Source organism: Physeter macrocephalus, chromosome 16 (genome assembly GCF_002837175.3).
Source record: "Physeter macrocephalus isolate SW-GA chromosome 16, ASM283717v5, whole genome shotgun sequence".
NCBI lineage: Eukaryota > Metazoa > Chordata > Mammalia > Artiodactyla > Physeteridae > Physeter > Physeter macrocephalus.
In genome coordinates this window covers 103,498,314-103,516,094 of record NC_041229.1, presented here as the reverse complement: position 1 = coordinate 103,516,094, position 17,781 = coordinate 103,498,314, and the positions used below count along the sequence as shown (strand labels likewise).

General features: G+C 44.6%; 1 protein-coding gene across 4 annotated transcripts in view; it reads right to left on the bottom strand.

Annotated features, from left to right (window-relative positions):
* Positions 1 to 15,383, bottom strand: part of KDM2A (lysine demethylase 2A) — a 106,794-nt gene extending 91,411 nt beyond the window's left edge. Inside the window, exons 1-2 of one of the 4 annotated variants that reach the window (XM_007109546.4) lie at positions 14,613 to 15,383; positions 13,257 to 13,380 (exon numbers count right to left, since the gene is read on the bottom strand). In XM_007109546.4, the coding sequence (XP_007109608.1) occupies positions 13,257 to 13,298 (42 nt within the window). In that variant the 5' untranslated portion in view covers positions 13,299 to 13,380; positions 14,613 to 15,383. Of the gene's footprint in view, positions 1 to 13,256; positions 13,381 to 14,612 lie in introns of those variants that run through there. The other 3 variants (XM_024133109.3, XM_007109549.4, XM_007109547.4) reach the window with 3 other exon arrangements.
* Positions 15,384 to 17,781: the final 2,398 nt, after the last annotated feature.

Genomic DNA, 17,781 nt, shown 5'->3' with positions numbered 1-17,781 from the left:
ACCAGAACAAGTGGGGCAACCAGACATGGCAAATTCTTGTTCCTTGGTTCCCTTCTCTTTTGTCTGACCACCACCCTCCTGATAATTATAGCAGTACTGTCAGCACTTAACAAGAGAATGCAGTACATTGATTTGATTACATTCTACCTTGTGTTCATGACGAAGTTAACCAACTCGTAATGTTAGAGTCTCAGTGATGTAAATAGTTCTGTGCTATCTGTGTGCCATGCTCTGTCCTCAAGAAGCATATAATCTAGACATAATTAAACTTTCTATCTTGTATCCAGTTAGATATCACAAGAGATAGCGAGAAAAAACTATGAGTGTTCAGAAAAGAGGTTTCCTTCAACATATAGGATTAAGAAAACAATACTGCACACGGGTTTTAGAGGATGAGAACTAGGGTAGGGACAGGGGACAGGATATCCCCAGTGTGCAGGAAAGCCTGAATACCAGGCTACGGAGGTTGCGCCTATAGTGGCAAACCTTTAAAGTTAACCAAGCACGAATAAGCTATTTCCAAAATGTAAGTTTTATTTTTACTATTCCACACATGAAAAATGAAAGTTCATCAAGGTTAAGTAACTTGCTCAAGATTACACAGTTTATAAGCTGAAATTCAAAGCCAAGTTCCATGAACCAAGGTCCAGTGTCTATCCCATGCCACCAGTGACTTTATAGAATGGAAATGTCACAGAGGATGGGAATAACATTATCAGAACCTTAGAAGCACAATATAAGAAATAATGGAGGGACTTTCCCGGTGGCACAGTGGTTAAGAAGCCTCCTGCCAATGCAGGGGACACGTGTTTGAGCCCTGGTCTGGGAAGATCCCACATGCTGTGGGGTAACTAAGTCCATGTGCCACAGCTATTGAGCCTGTGCTCTAGAGCCCGCGAGCTGCAGATACTGAGCCTGCGTGCCACAACTACTGAAGCCCGTGCGCCTAGAGCCCGTGCTCCGCAACAAGAGAAGCCACCGCAGTGAGAAGCCCGCGCACCACAACGAAGAGTAGCCTCCGCTCGCCGCAACTAGAGAAAACCCACACGCAGCAATGAAGACGCAACGCAGCCAAAAAAAAAAAAAAACCCTAAATAAACCAATTTATATAAAAAAAAAAAGGAATGCAAACTGGAACCAGACAAACCTGGGTTCGAAAACCAACTTCTCCAGTTACTACCCAGTGGTCTTGCGCAAATTATACAGTCCCTTCTTGTATCATTTTCCTGATCTATAAAACAGAGATAATAAAAGCACCTACTTCATAGAGTTAAGCATTAAACGAGTAAAAATACACTGACGGTTAGAACAGTGCCTGATAAACACTGTTTATCCTTTTTTTTTTTTTAAATCTTTTGGCCCCACCACATGGCATGTGGGATCTTAGTTCCCCGACCAGGGACTGAACCCATGCCCCTGCTTGGAAGCGTGGAGTCTTAACCACTGGACCGCCAGGGAAGTCCCCAAGGCACCACTACTCTTTTTTTTTTTTTTTAAGAATTTATTTATTTATTTATTTATTTTTGGCCACACCGGGCCTTAGTTGTGGCATGCAGGATCTTCGTTGCGGCATGCGAACTCTTAGCTGTGGCCTGCATGCGGGATCTAGTGCCCCGAACAGGGATTAAATCCGGGCCCCCTGCACTGGGAGTGAGGAGTCTTACCCACTGGACCACCAGGGAAGTCCCAGCACCACTACTCCTGATTTTCCTCATATCCCTCTGGTCCCTCCTTCTCACCCCCTTTGTAAGTCACTCCCTGTCTACCCAACTTCAACTACCACACATACGCCAGTAAGATCCAGCTATATGCCAATAAGCCCTTCCTGAAGCCCAGAACCGCAGTCAGTTACCTACTCAACAGTTCCACCAGGATGTCTCACAGGCACTGCACACTCAACCTGTCCAAACTTAACTCAAAACTGAACATAAGCTTTTCCCCTCAATCTCCAAACCTGCTCTTCCTTCAGTGCGCCCTGTATCTCAATAAAAGGACTGCACCACAAACCACTCACATGAGAAAAACGTGGGAGTCATGCTTATATGTACCCCTTAACCTCACCCGCCACACAACCAATGAACCAAAGTCCTCTGATTCCATTTTCTAAATATTCCTGAAGACCTCTGTAATTCTACTGTCAGCACTCTCAACCATACTACCATCTTATCTTACCTGAACCGCAGTAGCCTCCTAATTGTTCTCACCAAATCCATTCTTGCTCTCTCCCTGATCCCTTCTCTACACTGCAGCTACTGATATTACTCCAAGCATGTTATACTCCTCTGCTGAACCTTGCATTCCCACTGCCTTCAGAATAAAGCTCTACCCTTTGAGCCGCGGTCCAGGAAGATCCCACACGCCATGGAGCAACTAAGCCTGTGCGCCACAACAACTGAGCCTGTGCTTTAGAGCCCGCGAGCCACAACTACTGAGCCCGCGTGCTGCAACTACTGAAGCTCGTGCACCTAGAGCCCATGCTCCACAACAAGAGAAGCCACCGCAGTGAGAAGCCCGTGCATCGCAACAAAGAGTAGCTCCCATTAGCTGCAACTAGAGAACGCCCGCGTCCAGCAACGAGGACCCAACGCAATCAAAAATTAATTAATTAATTAATTAATTAAAAAAGAAAAGAATAAAGCCCTCCTTGACCTGGCCCCTGATTACCTTGTCAGGATTTTAACTGTCTCCACCACTTACTTCCTCTCTCCAGTTACACTGTCCTTTTTGGTTTTGCTTGGTTGGTAGCCTCCTCAAACATGTCAGATTCCTTCCAACCTCGGAGGTTTTGCATATGATAATCACTTCTCCTTTTTGCCTGGTTACCTCTTACTCACCCTTCAGGTTTCAGCTTTAAAGGTTTTCTCAGGAAAAGTGTTCCCTGATGCCTCTTCCCACTCCTGAAGTTTAGATTAGGTCACTCTATTACACACTTTCATTGCCTCCTATATCTATCTTTGTAGTCCTTTGCGTAACTATAATTAACATTATAAGCATTTAATGTCTGACTTCCCTAACAGACCGTAATCTTGATGACAGAGGGACCATGCCTATCTTGCTCATCACTGTATCCGTATCCCAAGTGCCCTGCATGGTGTCTGACATGTGGTTAAGTGCTTGTAATATTTTCTCATTCCTCATACGGCTTTGCATTAGCTGGTCCCTCAACCTAGAGCTCTGCTGACCCAGATCTGGTTCCCCAAGGCCTTGACCTTCACAAGACTGGCTCCTCATCGCTCAGGTCTCAGTTACAAACACCATCTTCTCAGGGAGCCTTTACCGATGACCCAACTCAAGGAGTGATCCCCACCCTACAAGTATTTCATCCCCCTCTTAATTTCTTCAAAGTATTCAGCACTACCTGAAACCACAGTCATTTGGAAGTTCTAAAAAAGCAAGGCCCATGTTAAGTGCCTGACACAGTGTAAGCACTCAGCAAACATTTAAGTGAATGAATCTCTTGAGTGAGAAAAGATGACTTGGGGAACACCCTAAATTCAACAGCAGAACATTTACAAACTGCGTTCCAACAAAGTTGAAAAAGAGGCAGTATATCTTAGACTGCCTACTATAAATCCTGGCTCTTTCCCTACTTAGCTGAATAACCTGGGACAAGCTACTTAACTGTGCTATGCCTCAGTTTCCAAACCATAAAATGGGAATCATAGAACCTACCTCAAAGGACTGCTGAAAATTAGTTAATATATGTAAAAGGTCAGTACCAAGCACATAGTATACACTCAATTAATGTGCTATTATTCATCACACTGGACTCTTTTCTCCCTTTGTTTCAAATATACAAGGTGGCTTTTCCTTTATCTTTTTTTTGAAAGAAATTTATTTATTTTATTTATATTTATTTTTGACTGCACTGGGTCTTCGTTGCTGCATGAGCTTTTCTCTAGTTGCGGAGAGCAGGGGCTACTCTTCATTGCGGTACGCGGGCTTCTCATTGCCGTGGCTTCTCTTGTTGCGGAGCACGGGCTCTAGGCGCACGAGCTCAGTAGTTGTGGCTTGCGGGCTCTAGAGCGCAGGCTCAGTAGTTGTGGCGCACAGGCTTAGTTGCTCTGCAGCATGTGGGATCTTCCTGGACCGGGGTTCAAACCTGTGTCCCCTGCACTGCCAAGAGGATTCTTAACTACTGCGCCTTGAGGCAAGCCCTTCCTTTATCTTATCCACCCAGAAAGGCCCTTTTTTTTTTTTGCACACTGCCCAACTCCAAGAGCATCTTTCACATAGATTAAGAAATGTGAATGGGTCCCTCAGGAATTGTGCAGCATGGTAGCACCATCCCCATGTCCTAGCAACCCCTGCAATTGTGATGATCAAAAGAATAAGATGATCAAAAGACAATAAACACAGAGGTACTTTGGAAATGATTAAAGTACTATATAATACAATCACTGTATTTATGAATCTACGTTCTCTTGAAGTTACTGTCAGAAACAAGGAAGGGGTGGCTAGATTACTGCCCTGACACAAAAGACTTCATAACTTCTGTGATCCAGGGATATAAAGAGATAAATTAAGGTTGGGGCTACCTTAAATTCACACTGAGGGCCACAACCAGCTCATGAGGTTGTTTCTCAGGAATGACCATGGGTTTATTCAGCCACAGGGTAATCAGAAGTATTTCAATATTTGTTCACATCAACACCCACAGCTTTTAGCTCCCTTTTTTGCTATCCTTCAAAGAGAATACCAAAAGAGGATTTATTGTTATAACTTAACTATTCATCTCAAGACAGTGAGTACTTACTTTGGTTACCCAAACCAAGTGATCTTAGAATAAGTGAAAAGGAATAATAAAGAAATCTGCAAGTAGGTTGAGGATTTGCCATGACCATGAAGTTACTTTTGCAAAAATTCAACAACAAAAAAACCACTTCATGCTTATTTGGGCAAAGCCCTGAGAAACACAATCCAAGATGCTTTCAAGATGTTCTGTGTTGGACTTAAAACTCTAAGATTAACAGCAGATAATCAGGATGGAAACCTAGAACCCATCTACTGGAGAGCTCTCTTTAAATCAGAGTTTTCAATCTCACCCAATTAACACTGGATAATTCTTTGTTATGGGCAATTTGTTTTTGTTTTTGTTTTGGGGGTATAGTTGCTTTACAATGTTGTGTTAGTTCCTGCTGTACAACGAAGTGAATCAGCTATATGGATACATATATCCCCTCCCTCTTGGACCTCCCTCCCACCACCACCCCATCCCACCCATCTAGGTCACCACAGTGCACCGAGCTGAGCTCCCTGCGCTATATGGCAGGTTCTGTTGTAGGGAATGTTTAATGGGATGTTTTAACAGCATCCCTAGCCTCTACTCACTAACATACCAGTAGTACTCTCCTAGTCTGACAATCAAAAATGTCTCCAGATATTGCCAAATGTCTCCTGAAGGGAGAGGCAAAAATCACACCCAGCTGAGAACCTCTGCTTTAAACAAATCTGTTCCAAATGTCTCAAACATCCACCCACATTCACTCCTCCCTCTTTCAAAAATCCCTCCCTCTGATCTTCCTGATAATCCAGACTTAATCCCAGAGTCCACCTTAATTCATTTGTCTTTGCTTCCAAAATCCTCAGAAATCACTTAGTACAACTCCCTCAATAAGAGGTCAGTTCTCTTGCTCAAAACTATAGTTGGTAATAGAACTGGTACTAGGACTCTGGGCTCATGATCCCTAATCAAGCACTCTTTTCCATCCTAACATGCTGGTATCTATCATTCACCAAGTTTTGTCAGTCCTTCACTGCCAAAGTGTCTTGCTTCTATCTCTTCCTTTCCATTTCTACTATCTATACCCCAGAGCTGTAGTTCTCAAACTTCTGCACACATCAGAATCACCTGGCTTGTTATAACACAGATCACTGGGTCCCAACCCGAGAGCTTCTGATCCAGCAAGTATGGGGCAGGGCCCCAAAATATGCATTTCTAACTAGTGCCCAGACACCCAGATAATGTTTACCTTGCTGGTAAGTGGACCACACTTCAAGAACCACTGGCCTAGAATTCAGGTAACCTATCACCTCAAGAGGTAATCTATTTCAGTATTCTTCTAGACACCTCCCTGACTTAAAACTACAAAAATATTACTCGTAAAAAACCACTTTGATCAAATTAGTGTTCAATTAAAAACAAACCACAGCTTCTAACGGCTCTCTATTTTCCATACCTGGCTTTCGTAATTGTTGAAAATGTGTTCCCTACATTATCAACACTACCTCCCAAACAAATCTTCTACTTTAGTCCTACTAATCTAACAGCCTATAGGCTTCCCACTCCATAGTAAAGCTTATGCTCTCTTTAGCTCCTACAAGACCACCCTCTTCCCTCCTCCTCTCTACCTACCTGAAGGAGGCCTTCACCACTGTATTTGCCAAGAACACTCATTTGGTCACTATCTGCTGCCTTTTATCTTTATGCTTTATGTTTTTACCAAGCACTCACAAATAGAGAAAACCCCCAAAAACCTAAAATTTAAAACACAGAAAACAATGATGTGAGTGACATGCATAAATAAAAGACTTGACATACACACAAACTGCATGAATATTGCTATTTTAATAGATCAAGTGCAGTAAGTTCAAAGTTCACAAAAGAGAAAGAACGTGCCAATTTTTTAAAAACAATCAAATGTTAGCTGTCAAATATTTGTAGCTATCTCATTTAGGCTATTAAGCAGATATTTGTTAGGAAAGAAATTGTTAACAGTAGCCTCAAAAAAAGATGAAGTACTCAGTTTACAACTTCCTACAACAGGAGTACCTATCATTTGTTTTCTGCATGAAATACACTGCAAGAGAGATGATAAGGTGTGAAAGAAGAAACAGATTTCAAAGTCTGGTTCCACCCCTTACCAACTTTGTGATCCTGGTCAAGTCAAGGCAGCTCCCTAAGCCTCCATTACCATGATAAAAAAAATTAAGGTTGGAAACTATACCATCTACCTTACAGGGCTGTTCTGAAGATTAAATAAGGTAACGTACTTGAAAGAACCTAGCCTAGTACTTGACACATGATAAATGTTTACTGAATTTTAACCTCTGTTGATGTGAAAGCACAATGCAAAAACACTGTATTATCCCAAAAATGAGATAAAGAGAGCACATTAATAAAACCTGCCTAAGGATGTCCATTCCCCAAGAAGAAAAATAAAAAGGAACAGAAAATAAGAATGTTATGTCCCTCTGCATGGTATACAGCAAATGTATCCATTCCCTGACTTAATGGTCAAAACCAAGACTTTTTTTTTTAACATCTTTATTGGAGTATAATTGCTTTATAATGGTGTGTTAGTTTCTGCTTTATAACAAAGTGAACCAGCTATACATATATCCCCATATCTACTCCCTATCCCACCCCTCTAGGTGGTAACAAAGCACAGAGGTGATCTCCCTGTGCTATGTGGCTGCTTCCCACTAGCTATCTATTTTACATTTGGTAGTGTATATATGTCCATGCCACTCTCTCACTTCGTCCCAGCTTACCCTTCGCCCTCCCCATGTCCTCAAGTCCATTCTCTACCTCTGCGTCTTTATTCCTGTCCTGCCCCTAAGTTCTTCAGAACCCTTTTTATTTTTTAGATTCCATACGTATGTGTTAGCATATGGTATTTGTTTTTCTCTTTGACTTACTTCACTCTGTATGACAGACTCTAGGTTCATCCACCTCACTACAAATAACTCAATTTCGTTTCTTTTTATGGCTGAGTAATATTCCATTGTATATATGTGCCACATCTTTATTCATTCATCTGTCAATAAACACTTAGGTTGCTTCCATGTCCTGGCTACTGTAAATAGAGCTGCAATGAACATTGTGGTACATGACTCTTTTTGAATTATGGTTTTCTGAGGGTATATGCCCAGTAGTAGGACTGCTGGGTCGTATGGTAGTTCTATTTTTAGTTTTTAAGGAACCTCCATACTGTTCTCCATAGTGGCTGTATCAGTTTACAAAAACCAAGACTTGAGAGTAACACAAACACCATCGCTTGCAACTTCACAACTTTAAGGTTGTCTTAAAGTCAGCAAAAACCTTAACATGGAGGGTTTAGGACAGGATTTGAGATAGGAAACTTAAAATTCAGATTGAGCTTTTACAGTTAACTAAATATTTTCTTATTTGTTCTAATGGCTTAAATACTATAAATGTGTTCATGTGGCATGCGTGCTACGCGTAAGTTTTTATTTGTTAGAGCTTAGGCCTTCTGGTTCTTATGTACACTACAGAACCCAATACCCCAATATTTTGTTCATCCCTGTATACCAAACTCTCCTCCATTCTAGTGATCTATTCCTAGCAGTCAAGAAAACTCACAGCAAAGAAACGTAAATACTTATGAGGGCTTTCAACAATATCAACAAATACTTATTGAGCATTTTCTACATTGCAGACTGAGAGTACTTTCTTCTCTCTTTTCGAGGCTAACTATTGAGCACTTTCTATGTGTCAGGCACTATTCGAAGCATCCAGCAGACACCATAAACAAAAACAAAGTCCCAACTCTCAAGGAGCTTGTACTCTAATGGAGAGATATGCACAAACAATCTTAAGTATGGTAGTGATTAGTGCTCAGCAAAATAAACAAGAGACAGTAATGGGGCTTAAATACAGCCCTGTATCCTGGGTCCCCAAAATACAGGTAACTGTGGAAGACTGATGCATAAGTATGAAGAATTAGCTCCCTCATCATCTGCATTTTGAATGCCAAAAATGGGCAAGAAGTTTTTCCTACATCACCAGGAAGGAGACTGCAACATTCTGAACAATGTACTCCTCCACCAATAGAGACTGACAGTTAAGTCTAATGGAATAATGATAAATAAGCAAATTCAACAATTTAGACCATCTATAATTTTTTTAATTGTTAATAAACTATGGAAAAAATTGCTTAAAATTAGGTTTTTATTTTGCCTGGTCTATTCCTTGGCAGAAAGACCTTAGAGCGGGGACATTCAAAGTGCGACTGTTTGTAAAAGGGATAATCTGTTCATTGCTCCTGAGTCTGGGGAGACAATTTTAAGGATGACCCAAAGAAAGGTGAGAATATCATAAGGACTCAGTGCCCTCAGTTTCTTGCAACAGATAAATGATTTAGCTATTTCAGAGAGAATCATATGTAAGGCACATTAACAGGATTGAGCATCCAGCAGTATAGTAACATCCTCTAGAAAATCTCTTAATCTTAGCATCAAGATTGACAAGCAAGCTGAATTCTCAAGTAAATCAGCATCTCTCCCTTCAGATAACAGCACTAGGCTTAGGTGAAGTCAAGGGAAAAGAATATTCAGGTCATATAACTTCTTTTACCCTGAAGTATATTGTCTTCACCTTCTTTTACATTGATTTAGGCGTTCATTTGTTTCTACAATTGCCTTTGGCAGGGGTTAGTGAATTTTTTCCATACTAAATGTAACTATACCTTAAGCATTTACTTCAGATGCACAGTATTTTGCCCTTGATTTTCTATGCAATAATAAGGATAACTCAGAATTGGTGTGATTTCAAAACCTTAAAAGATCACTGACTACAACTGCTGAGGATTTAACTAACATTTTAGATGAAGAAACTGTAAGGTATTATGTTGAAAATTCCCTATAAACGAACACGTAAATATACATGGCTGTAACAAACATTCAAAAATACTCCAACACTTTGGCTCCTGAAACCAAATGAAGAAAAAAAAGTTCTAAAATTAGTACCTGTCCATGTTTCTCAGTAAGGTCCTACATCTTAATTTACTAGAAATACAGAAATAAATCATCGTTACCTCAGGATAACCAAATATCCACCCATCACCAAACTGAAGCTTCTATCCCTCTCACTTGAATACCTCCTCAACTATGCAAACTTCCCATGGAGATCTATCTGGCTTTCTTCTAGGAATCTATACACAAAACTACTAATCTTTTCATTGAAAACAAAACAAAACAGTGGCTTGTTTAAAAAAGTCAAAACAGCATTTACCCTCCCTTGTATTCCCTACACTGCAAAATAAGTAAATGTTCTAGTTCCAGAAAGAGCTTATGCCCCACATCTACACATACATACCATATTCAAAGGTATAATTCTCTTCTACATGTAACAGATAAATACTAGTTTGACAAAAGACAAACCAATTTTTAAAAACTAGCTATGTCTGATTTTTTTAAAAATGGCTTGTCACAAAGATGATACAAACATATCAAAATTTATCTCACCAAATCCAGTCTGTGAACTTGAAATAGCTATGTCAGTTAAAAGCATTAAAAAGGATCTATTCAATCAAGAATAATACATATTCTTATAAGTAAGGATACAACTTTTATTTTTTTTTTTAAAGATAGGTAAAAGGTCCTCAATATTAAAGTCACTCTTGTTCTGAAACGAGTTTGGCCTCAGACTGTTAATACTGGTATACTACATTTTCTCTCCCAAGAGGCTATTTTGAAAGTATGTTTGAAAGTATGTCACAGAGGGATAACCATTTAGGTTTTGTCCTCTAAAACAATATGGAAGTGATAGCCAATAACACTATAATCAATGCACTAGGTAATTCAGTTCAATTTGACAAACATATAGTATGAGACCACACAAAGTTTAATGACCAAGCCAAATTAGCACACCTGTCATTTTGTCTCTCTTTCAAACTTTATGTTCCATGGCCAGTAACTGCAAAGCAAAACTAAATTCTATACTTTGACTTACTTTAAAGAGATACAGTGTTATAGATAGCTACTGTAAAAATTAGCCTTTATGCCTTCATGTTAGTCTTAACATTCCTCAAATATCTAACTTCATCAATAGAGAATTCTGTAATATAAGCACTTGCCACAGAAACATTAAAAGTTTGGTAGGCAGGGCTTCCCTGGTGGCGCAGTGCTTAGGAATCTGCCTGCCAATGCAGGGGACACGGGTTTGAGCCCTGGTCCAGGAAGATCCCACATGCTGCAGAGCAACCAAGGCCGTGCACCACAACTACTGAGCCTGCGCTCTAGAGCCCGCGAGCCACAACTACTGAAGCCCACGCGCCTAGAGCCCGTGCTCCGCAACAAGAGAAGCCACCGCAACGAGAAGCCTGCGCACTGCAACGAAGAGTAGCCCCTGCTCGCCGCAACTAGAGAAAGCCTGCGCACAGCAACGAAGACCCGACACAGCCAAAAATAAATAAAATAAAATAAAAAAATTTAGGGCTTCCCTAGTGGTGCAGTGGTTAAGAATCCTCCTGCCAATGCAGGGCACATGGGTTCGAGCCCTGGTCTGAGAAGATCCCACATGCCGCGGAGGAACTAAGCCCGTGTGCCACGGCTACTGAAGCCTGCATGCCACAACTACAGAAGCCCGCACGTATCGAGTCCGTGCTCCGCAATGAAGAGTAGCCCCCTTTCGCCACCATTAGAGAAAGCCCACACGCAGCGATGAAGACCCAACGCAGCCAAAAATAAAATAAATTAATTTAAAAAAAATAATAAATAAAATAAATAAATAAACAAATTTAAAAGTTTGGTAGGCAGACTGCCATTCAAATTAGCCACCAATATGCTCTCATATCAAAAGTTATGTTATGGAAGGGATTTACACATTGGATATAATTTTGTCATGTAATTTTAAAAAGGAAAACAGACATCAGTCACCCCAAACTCCAATATTATTACCCAAAATTCTAAGTGAGATTCTCCCAAAATATTTGCTGTACACTCTTACACAACACTGCTACAAAAGCACATAAACCAAAAGAAAAAATATGCTAGATAAAGAAAAGGTTAATGTGTGCAACAGGTAGCAATCATTTTACAATTAAAAAAAAAAAGTCTTACCAGGACCAAAATCACAGATTCCTTGGACCTCCTTACCACTACCTCCCTATCTTGTTAAGAAATATGAAAACTTGCTTTGAAAGACTGGATCCCAAGATCTCTCAGATATTTATGAAACAGCTCAGCAATTCTACCAGCCTGACATGATAAAAACGAAAATCCATAGAGCAGTAACTAACCGAGGAAAAAGTTTTGCAGCATCTTCTTTCTTTCCCCCCAAAAAACTGAATTCAAGAAATGTCAAAACAAAAATAAATCCTAAACGTACAAAATTCCAGTGATGATATACTTTATTTCTAAAAGATAAAGAATTATAATCTCAACACACAGATTAGGAGACAAGAAGCAAATCTCTGAAATAAAGCTTGCCAGAACATACTGCCTACTGGATACACTTGCCAATACACACCACACCTTTTCAACAGTCACACTGGGGTGTGGGGGGCGGGGGGGAGGGCACGGGGGAGAACAGCCTTTTCTCAAAGAGTCTGGAGATTATCAGAAAATGAATTAAAGAATCACTCTTATTTCCTCCAAATTCAGTATAAAATGCAGAGTCAAATAAAACCAGCATAAATTCCTTTAGTAATTTTCTAGGTCTTTCAGTTCACCAAATTTTACATAATGCATATAGTTCTGTGGCTTTCCTCATTCCCCACTCTACAAACATAAACTCAAATTTCTGAAACGAATATATGGTGAGAATATTAATAAAGCTCTCTTTGACTAGGGAAAACAAAAATCAAATTCTTAAACTCCAGTAGGGAAACCTTGAGAGGAAAGCGGGAGCCTAAAGGACAAAGTATTCATATGCACATACAAACTAATTCCTTCCAAATCATTACTAAGTAAAAATTTATTTCTATAAGATATATCACATACATCCCTCCCAAAATACAAAATACAGAACTTTATCAGCATCCAGTATTCGACCTTCTCTCAATCAATCCCCTTCAACCCTATGAGTGTTAATTTGTGTTAAAAAAAAAAAAAAAAAAATCCACAGTTCCACTCCCCAGCTCAAAGCCAAAAATCTTGGTACACAATAATCTAAAAAAATTATACAGAACTATCCTTCCTCAAACAATTTTGCCCCTCAAATTTACATTCAAATCTAACTTAATCAATTAGATTTATTACAATGTCAGTATCGCAAAATTAGGAATCCTTGTCACACTGTAATCCACAAAATCCTTTGATTTACAACGGTTTCAGCAGAAGTTAAAAGCTACCTATAAATCCATTTCCAAACAGGATGACTAGTAAGACTCTAACTACTTGGCCTAAAATTCAAATGAGATACTAATACACCTTCCCTCCTCTGGTGCAGAGGAAAGCCACCTGAAAAGTTTTAATCACAGTATGTTCACAAATGGAAACAAAATAGTTATTCTGCTTCAAAATTGGAAAAAAAGAAAAGAAAAGAAAAAAAAAGACAAGAAAATACTAACCAATCTCTGGCTGTAACGAATCCTTTCTTCTTCGGGTTCCATCTCTCACTCTTCTGTTGAAATTACAGAAAGAAACCACTCCAGGGCTGCCTTCCTCTTCCTCCTTAGGAACCAGATTGCAACACTAAAGAATAATGATATGAGCAGAGATGAGAACTCATCCTCGAACTCAACCTTTCTTTCCTCGGAATGAAGTGTTTAGGATATGTGTAAGTTAAAGGCTTCCTGAGAAATCTGGTTCCTCTTCATCAGTTTGGGACCTCTCAGCTCTGGGGCAAGCGGTTCCATGTCAAGATCAACATTAATCACATTACAACTGAGGCCTATAGGCAAAAGAAGATGTTGGTTTCAGTTCCTTACTGACGGGCTATACCACTTGTTTCTCCCCACAGGATTACAATACGCAAGGCTCCCCTTCATGGCAGCATTAGCAAAAAAAAAAAAAAAAGAAAAAAAAAGAAAGAAAGAAAGGGCGGGGGGGACACAGGACTTTTCTCTCTTAGAGAGCTGGCCAGGTGAAGCAGCCACTGAACTAATCCAGATCCTAACCAAATTAGTTCTCTCTCACCCGTAATTAGAAACTAAAGAAAAGGACAGACTAACTATATAAGAAGAGAACAAGAAATTAGGATTTAAATAAAGACTCCAAAACAATTTCCCATACACCTCTAGTAAATCCGTTTGCAATCGTCGCCTTCCTTCCTAGACTCCCCGGATCTTTTCATTCCCAAACCAACCCTCCACCCCAACACAAGATGTGTACAACTCTGAAACAAATTCAAGGGAGTTGCAAATCAGACACAAAAATTTATCAGATCTTTCTGTGTAAAGTAATAAACGATTTTACCTAGAGACGTAAGTAAAATTCATCTTTTCCAAACATTAAAGACCGGTTTGCGCGACGGCCGATCCCTAATAACAAGAAAGGTTTTTCTTTTTCCTAAATATTCTCAGGGATAATGGCTTCCATAGAGAATGCAGATTTTTTTTTTTTCTTTTTTGTAACTACATTAAGGCCACGTTAACAGCATCCTTTCAAAACTGCTACGAGACCACTGGACCTGATGACACAGTTTGCAAGAGCAGTTCGTGGCAGAGCCCTCCTGGAGGAAGCCCTCGCCCCAAGTCGGGAGGGAAACCGTGTTTGCACCCCCTGGGCGAAGACCGCCCGGGCTTGAGAGCAGCCAGGCCCGGAGAGGAAAAATGGAAAATCTCGCCGGGTTCCCCCAGGAAAAGGCGTTTCAATGGTTCGTTCACCCATCGGAAAAAGAAATAGAAACTTTACATTAAGTCTTTAGATAACACAGCGAACCAAAACTTCCAGGGGGGGGGGGGCGACAGGAGGGGGAATCTCACCGGGGATTTTGCTCGTGAGTTCTTGTCCAAGTGAGAAGTAAAAGATTCCAAAAACTGAGAGGAAAAATTAAATCCCAAACGTCGTCTTCGGGTTTTTTCCGTGGATCAACCCAGTATCCAGAGGGTCACAGCGACCCGGAAAAGAGAGGAAACAGTTGCTGAATCAAACCTCCTCTTCTGGCTTTGGAGACCGGGAGTCTGAGGCGTCAGGAGAGGGGAGCGCGACCCCTCGGCGCCGAGCCCGGGGCGCCCCCGCCTCCCCCGGGCCAGCGGTCAGCAGCCCGAGCCCGAGCCCCGGGCCAGCTCCGGCCGCGGGGCCGCCGTGCCCTAGACAAGCAGCCGCTCGGCCACCTCCGGAGCCCGGGAGCGGCGGCCGATCAGCTGAGACCGGCCGACCCGAGGCTGCCCGCGCCGCCCCGGCCCCCCGGAACGCGGGCCCCGGCCCCGGGGGGCGGAGAGGGCGGGAGCGGCGCGGCGCGCCGGGCTGGGGGCCCCGGCTCCCCTCGCGTCTCCCCCTCAGCCCGGGCTCCGCGCTGCGGGACGAGCCCCCGGCTACTCCCCAGTCGCAGAGGAGGGATTCCGGGGGATGGGCCCCCTGGCGTTGCCCCTCCTCCCGGAGCGCCCCCTGCCCAGGATAGACAGAGCGGCGACAGGCCCAGCCGGTGGGAAGGTGCTCTGCGAGCCGCAGCCACCGCCGCCGCCGCCGCTGCCGGGGAGGGGTGTTGTTTCCCTCACACAGGAGGAGCCGCTGAAGCAGCCGCCGCCATTTTGAACCCGTCAGACTCTCACATACACACAGCTCCTCCGCGGCGCACTGCGCAGGCGCCGCCTCCCCACCCCTCCTTCGGCTAGCTTCTCCACCCCCACCCCCCTTCAAGCCTCTCTTCGCTGCTTACCGCTCTCCGGGGTGCACGTGAACGCGCACGCGTCACTCCCCTCTAACGCGGACACTTTGCCGGCGCGCGCACGCGCGAATGCGTCGGCCTCGAATCGCCCGCGCCCCCGCGACGCCGACGCGGCTCCCCGCCCCCCCTCGCGTCAGCCTGCCCGCCCTCCCGCCGGCCCACCGCCCCCGCTCCCCGTCGGCCTTCTTCCAGGGCTCCGGCCCGGCCCGCTGCTCGCGCCTGCGCGCAGGCCACAGATCCTCCTCCGCGCGCGCCCTGCCCCCCACACGCCCTCGCTCGAACACACACTTCGCCTCTGTGACCCCGCCCCTCGCCGGCCAGCTGCGCCGGCGGCCCTCCCCCACCTCTTCTGGGAGGGTGGTGACCCCCGACCCCCCACAAAGCACAACACCCCCCCAAGCAGAGGGGAGAAGCGCCCCATTCCCCTTCAACCGCCCTCTGCGCGAGTCAGCCCATCACAGTCGCACAACCTGAGGGCCGGGCGGCCTGGGCGAGGGCAGCCTTGCCCGCCTCAAAGCGGGGTCTCCCAGGGTCAGGCTGCTGGGCCCGGCCGGCCAGACTGCCCAGAGCGAGGGGGCGCAGGGAAGGGGCGCATTCCCGCCGGCTTCCCTCCCCTCACGCGCCCGCCGATGGGCCGAGGCCGGCCTGCCCGCCATCACCGGGCAGGCCCTGGCGCCCCCGCCGCGGGGCCAGTCCGCCCTCGGCTCGGGGGGCTCCTCGGTGCAGCAGCCCGGTCCCGCCTCACCCACTCCTCGCCGCTCCGAAGGGGCAGGAAACGAGAGTAGCATGTCTGTCCTGGGCTCGGCTCCCCCGGGGGAGCTCCGGGCGCTTGACAAGGGCGTCCACAGGTACCAGGCGCGGGAGTGGTCGCCGCGACGGCCCGGGGGCGGTGGCGGCCGGCGCGCTCACCGCGGGCCCGAGGCGCCCGGGGAGGTGGCCCTGCAAGCCCCCGCTCCTCGGCCACGCTCAGGTTTCCGCCGCGCCCGTGCCCCCGGCGGCCCGGGTGGGACGTGACCCCGCCCCCGGCGAGTCGGGGCGCCCCCCACGGAGGGGTGCGCGAGCCGGCCCCAGCCCGCGCGGGCCGACCCCGCCGCCCCGGGCCGCGGCGGGCGCTGGAGGCCCGGCCGGGAAGATGTCTTCTCTCGGTGCGCGCAGCTTCGCGCGAGGGTCAGCGACGGGGCAGTGGCCGCCGAGCCGCGCCAGCCCTGCCCACGAACGGGCTCCCGCGGCTCGACAGCTGCCCGACGGGCTAGCAGGCTGGGGACGTCGACGGAGCCCGGCCAGAGGTATCTGAGCAACGCCATGCGAGCAGCCCAACTGCGATCAGGGCATTTCCCCAGCCAATCTCGTGCTTTGGGGCCCGTTTAAATTATAAATCCCGTAAAGGACCGTGGCTTAGGCGTTACGCACCCGGGTCAGCTCTGTTGGCTTCACTACACTCTTGCTGAGAAGTGTCACACAGATCTTTTTTCTCCCTGCCTTGGTTTCCTACCTTTTAAACTCTTGATTCCTGGGATCCGGGGATGGAGGAGAGAAGAAGGGCATGGAGTGAATCATAACTTCCATGAACAACATGGAACTCTTTTAGGAAGACGTTAGAAAAAGACAGTAATTGAAATAATGATATCTTATATTTCTATCAAGGTTTGGACTCTAGGGCAAAGGCAGTATGTAAACCCAAGGTATCATTATTTATTAACACAGGTTTTTCTACATGCAAACTTGGGGAGCTTTACAGACATTCTCTGCTTTGTCTCACAGCATCCTTAGGGGACAAGCTAAAGTGCAGGTAGCATTACACTCATTTCAAAGATAGACACTTGAAGTACAGAAAGGCTAAAACAGCTTGCATGACTAACAGAGAAGAGTTTAGTGTTTTGCCACACCAGACTGCAACTTCTCACAAACAACACAAAAGGTTTGTTAACATGGTATCACCCTCTTGCATTACGGTCACTGGGAAATATTCTTTAATACTAGTTTTGTTCAGACTTCTTAGATTTTCAGAGCAAATGAAGAGCTTCACCCAAAATTATCAGGCCTAAAGCCTAAGCCTTTCAGACTATAGTAAAATTTATTTAAAAGGCAGCAGTCTTTAACATTGGCACTACCAGATGCGATCCCATCGGCATCTGGCTCTCTGCAGGTATAGAAAAAGGCAGCAGCTTGTTTGTTTTGTCTTTAAGAAGGAGAGAAGGACTTTAGCCATTGTCAGATTGTGTCAGGCCTCATTGCTATTTGCAAAATAAACGGCTTTATTTCCT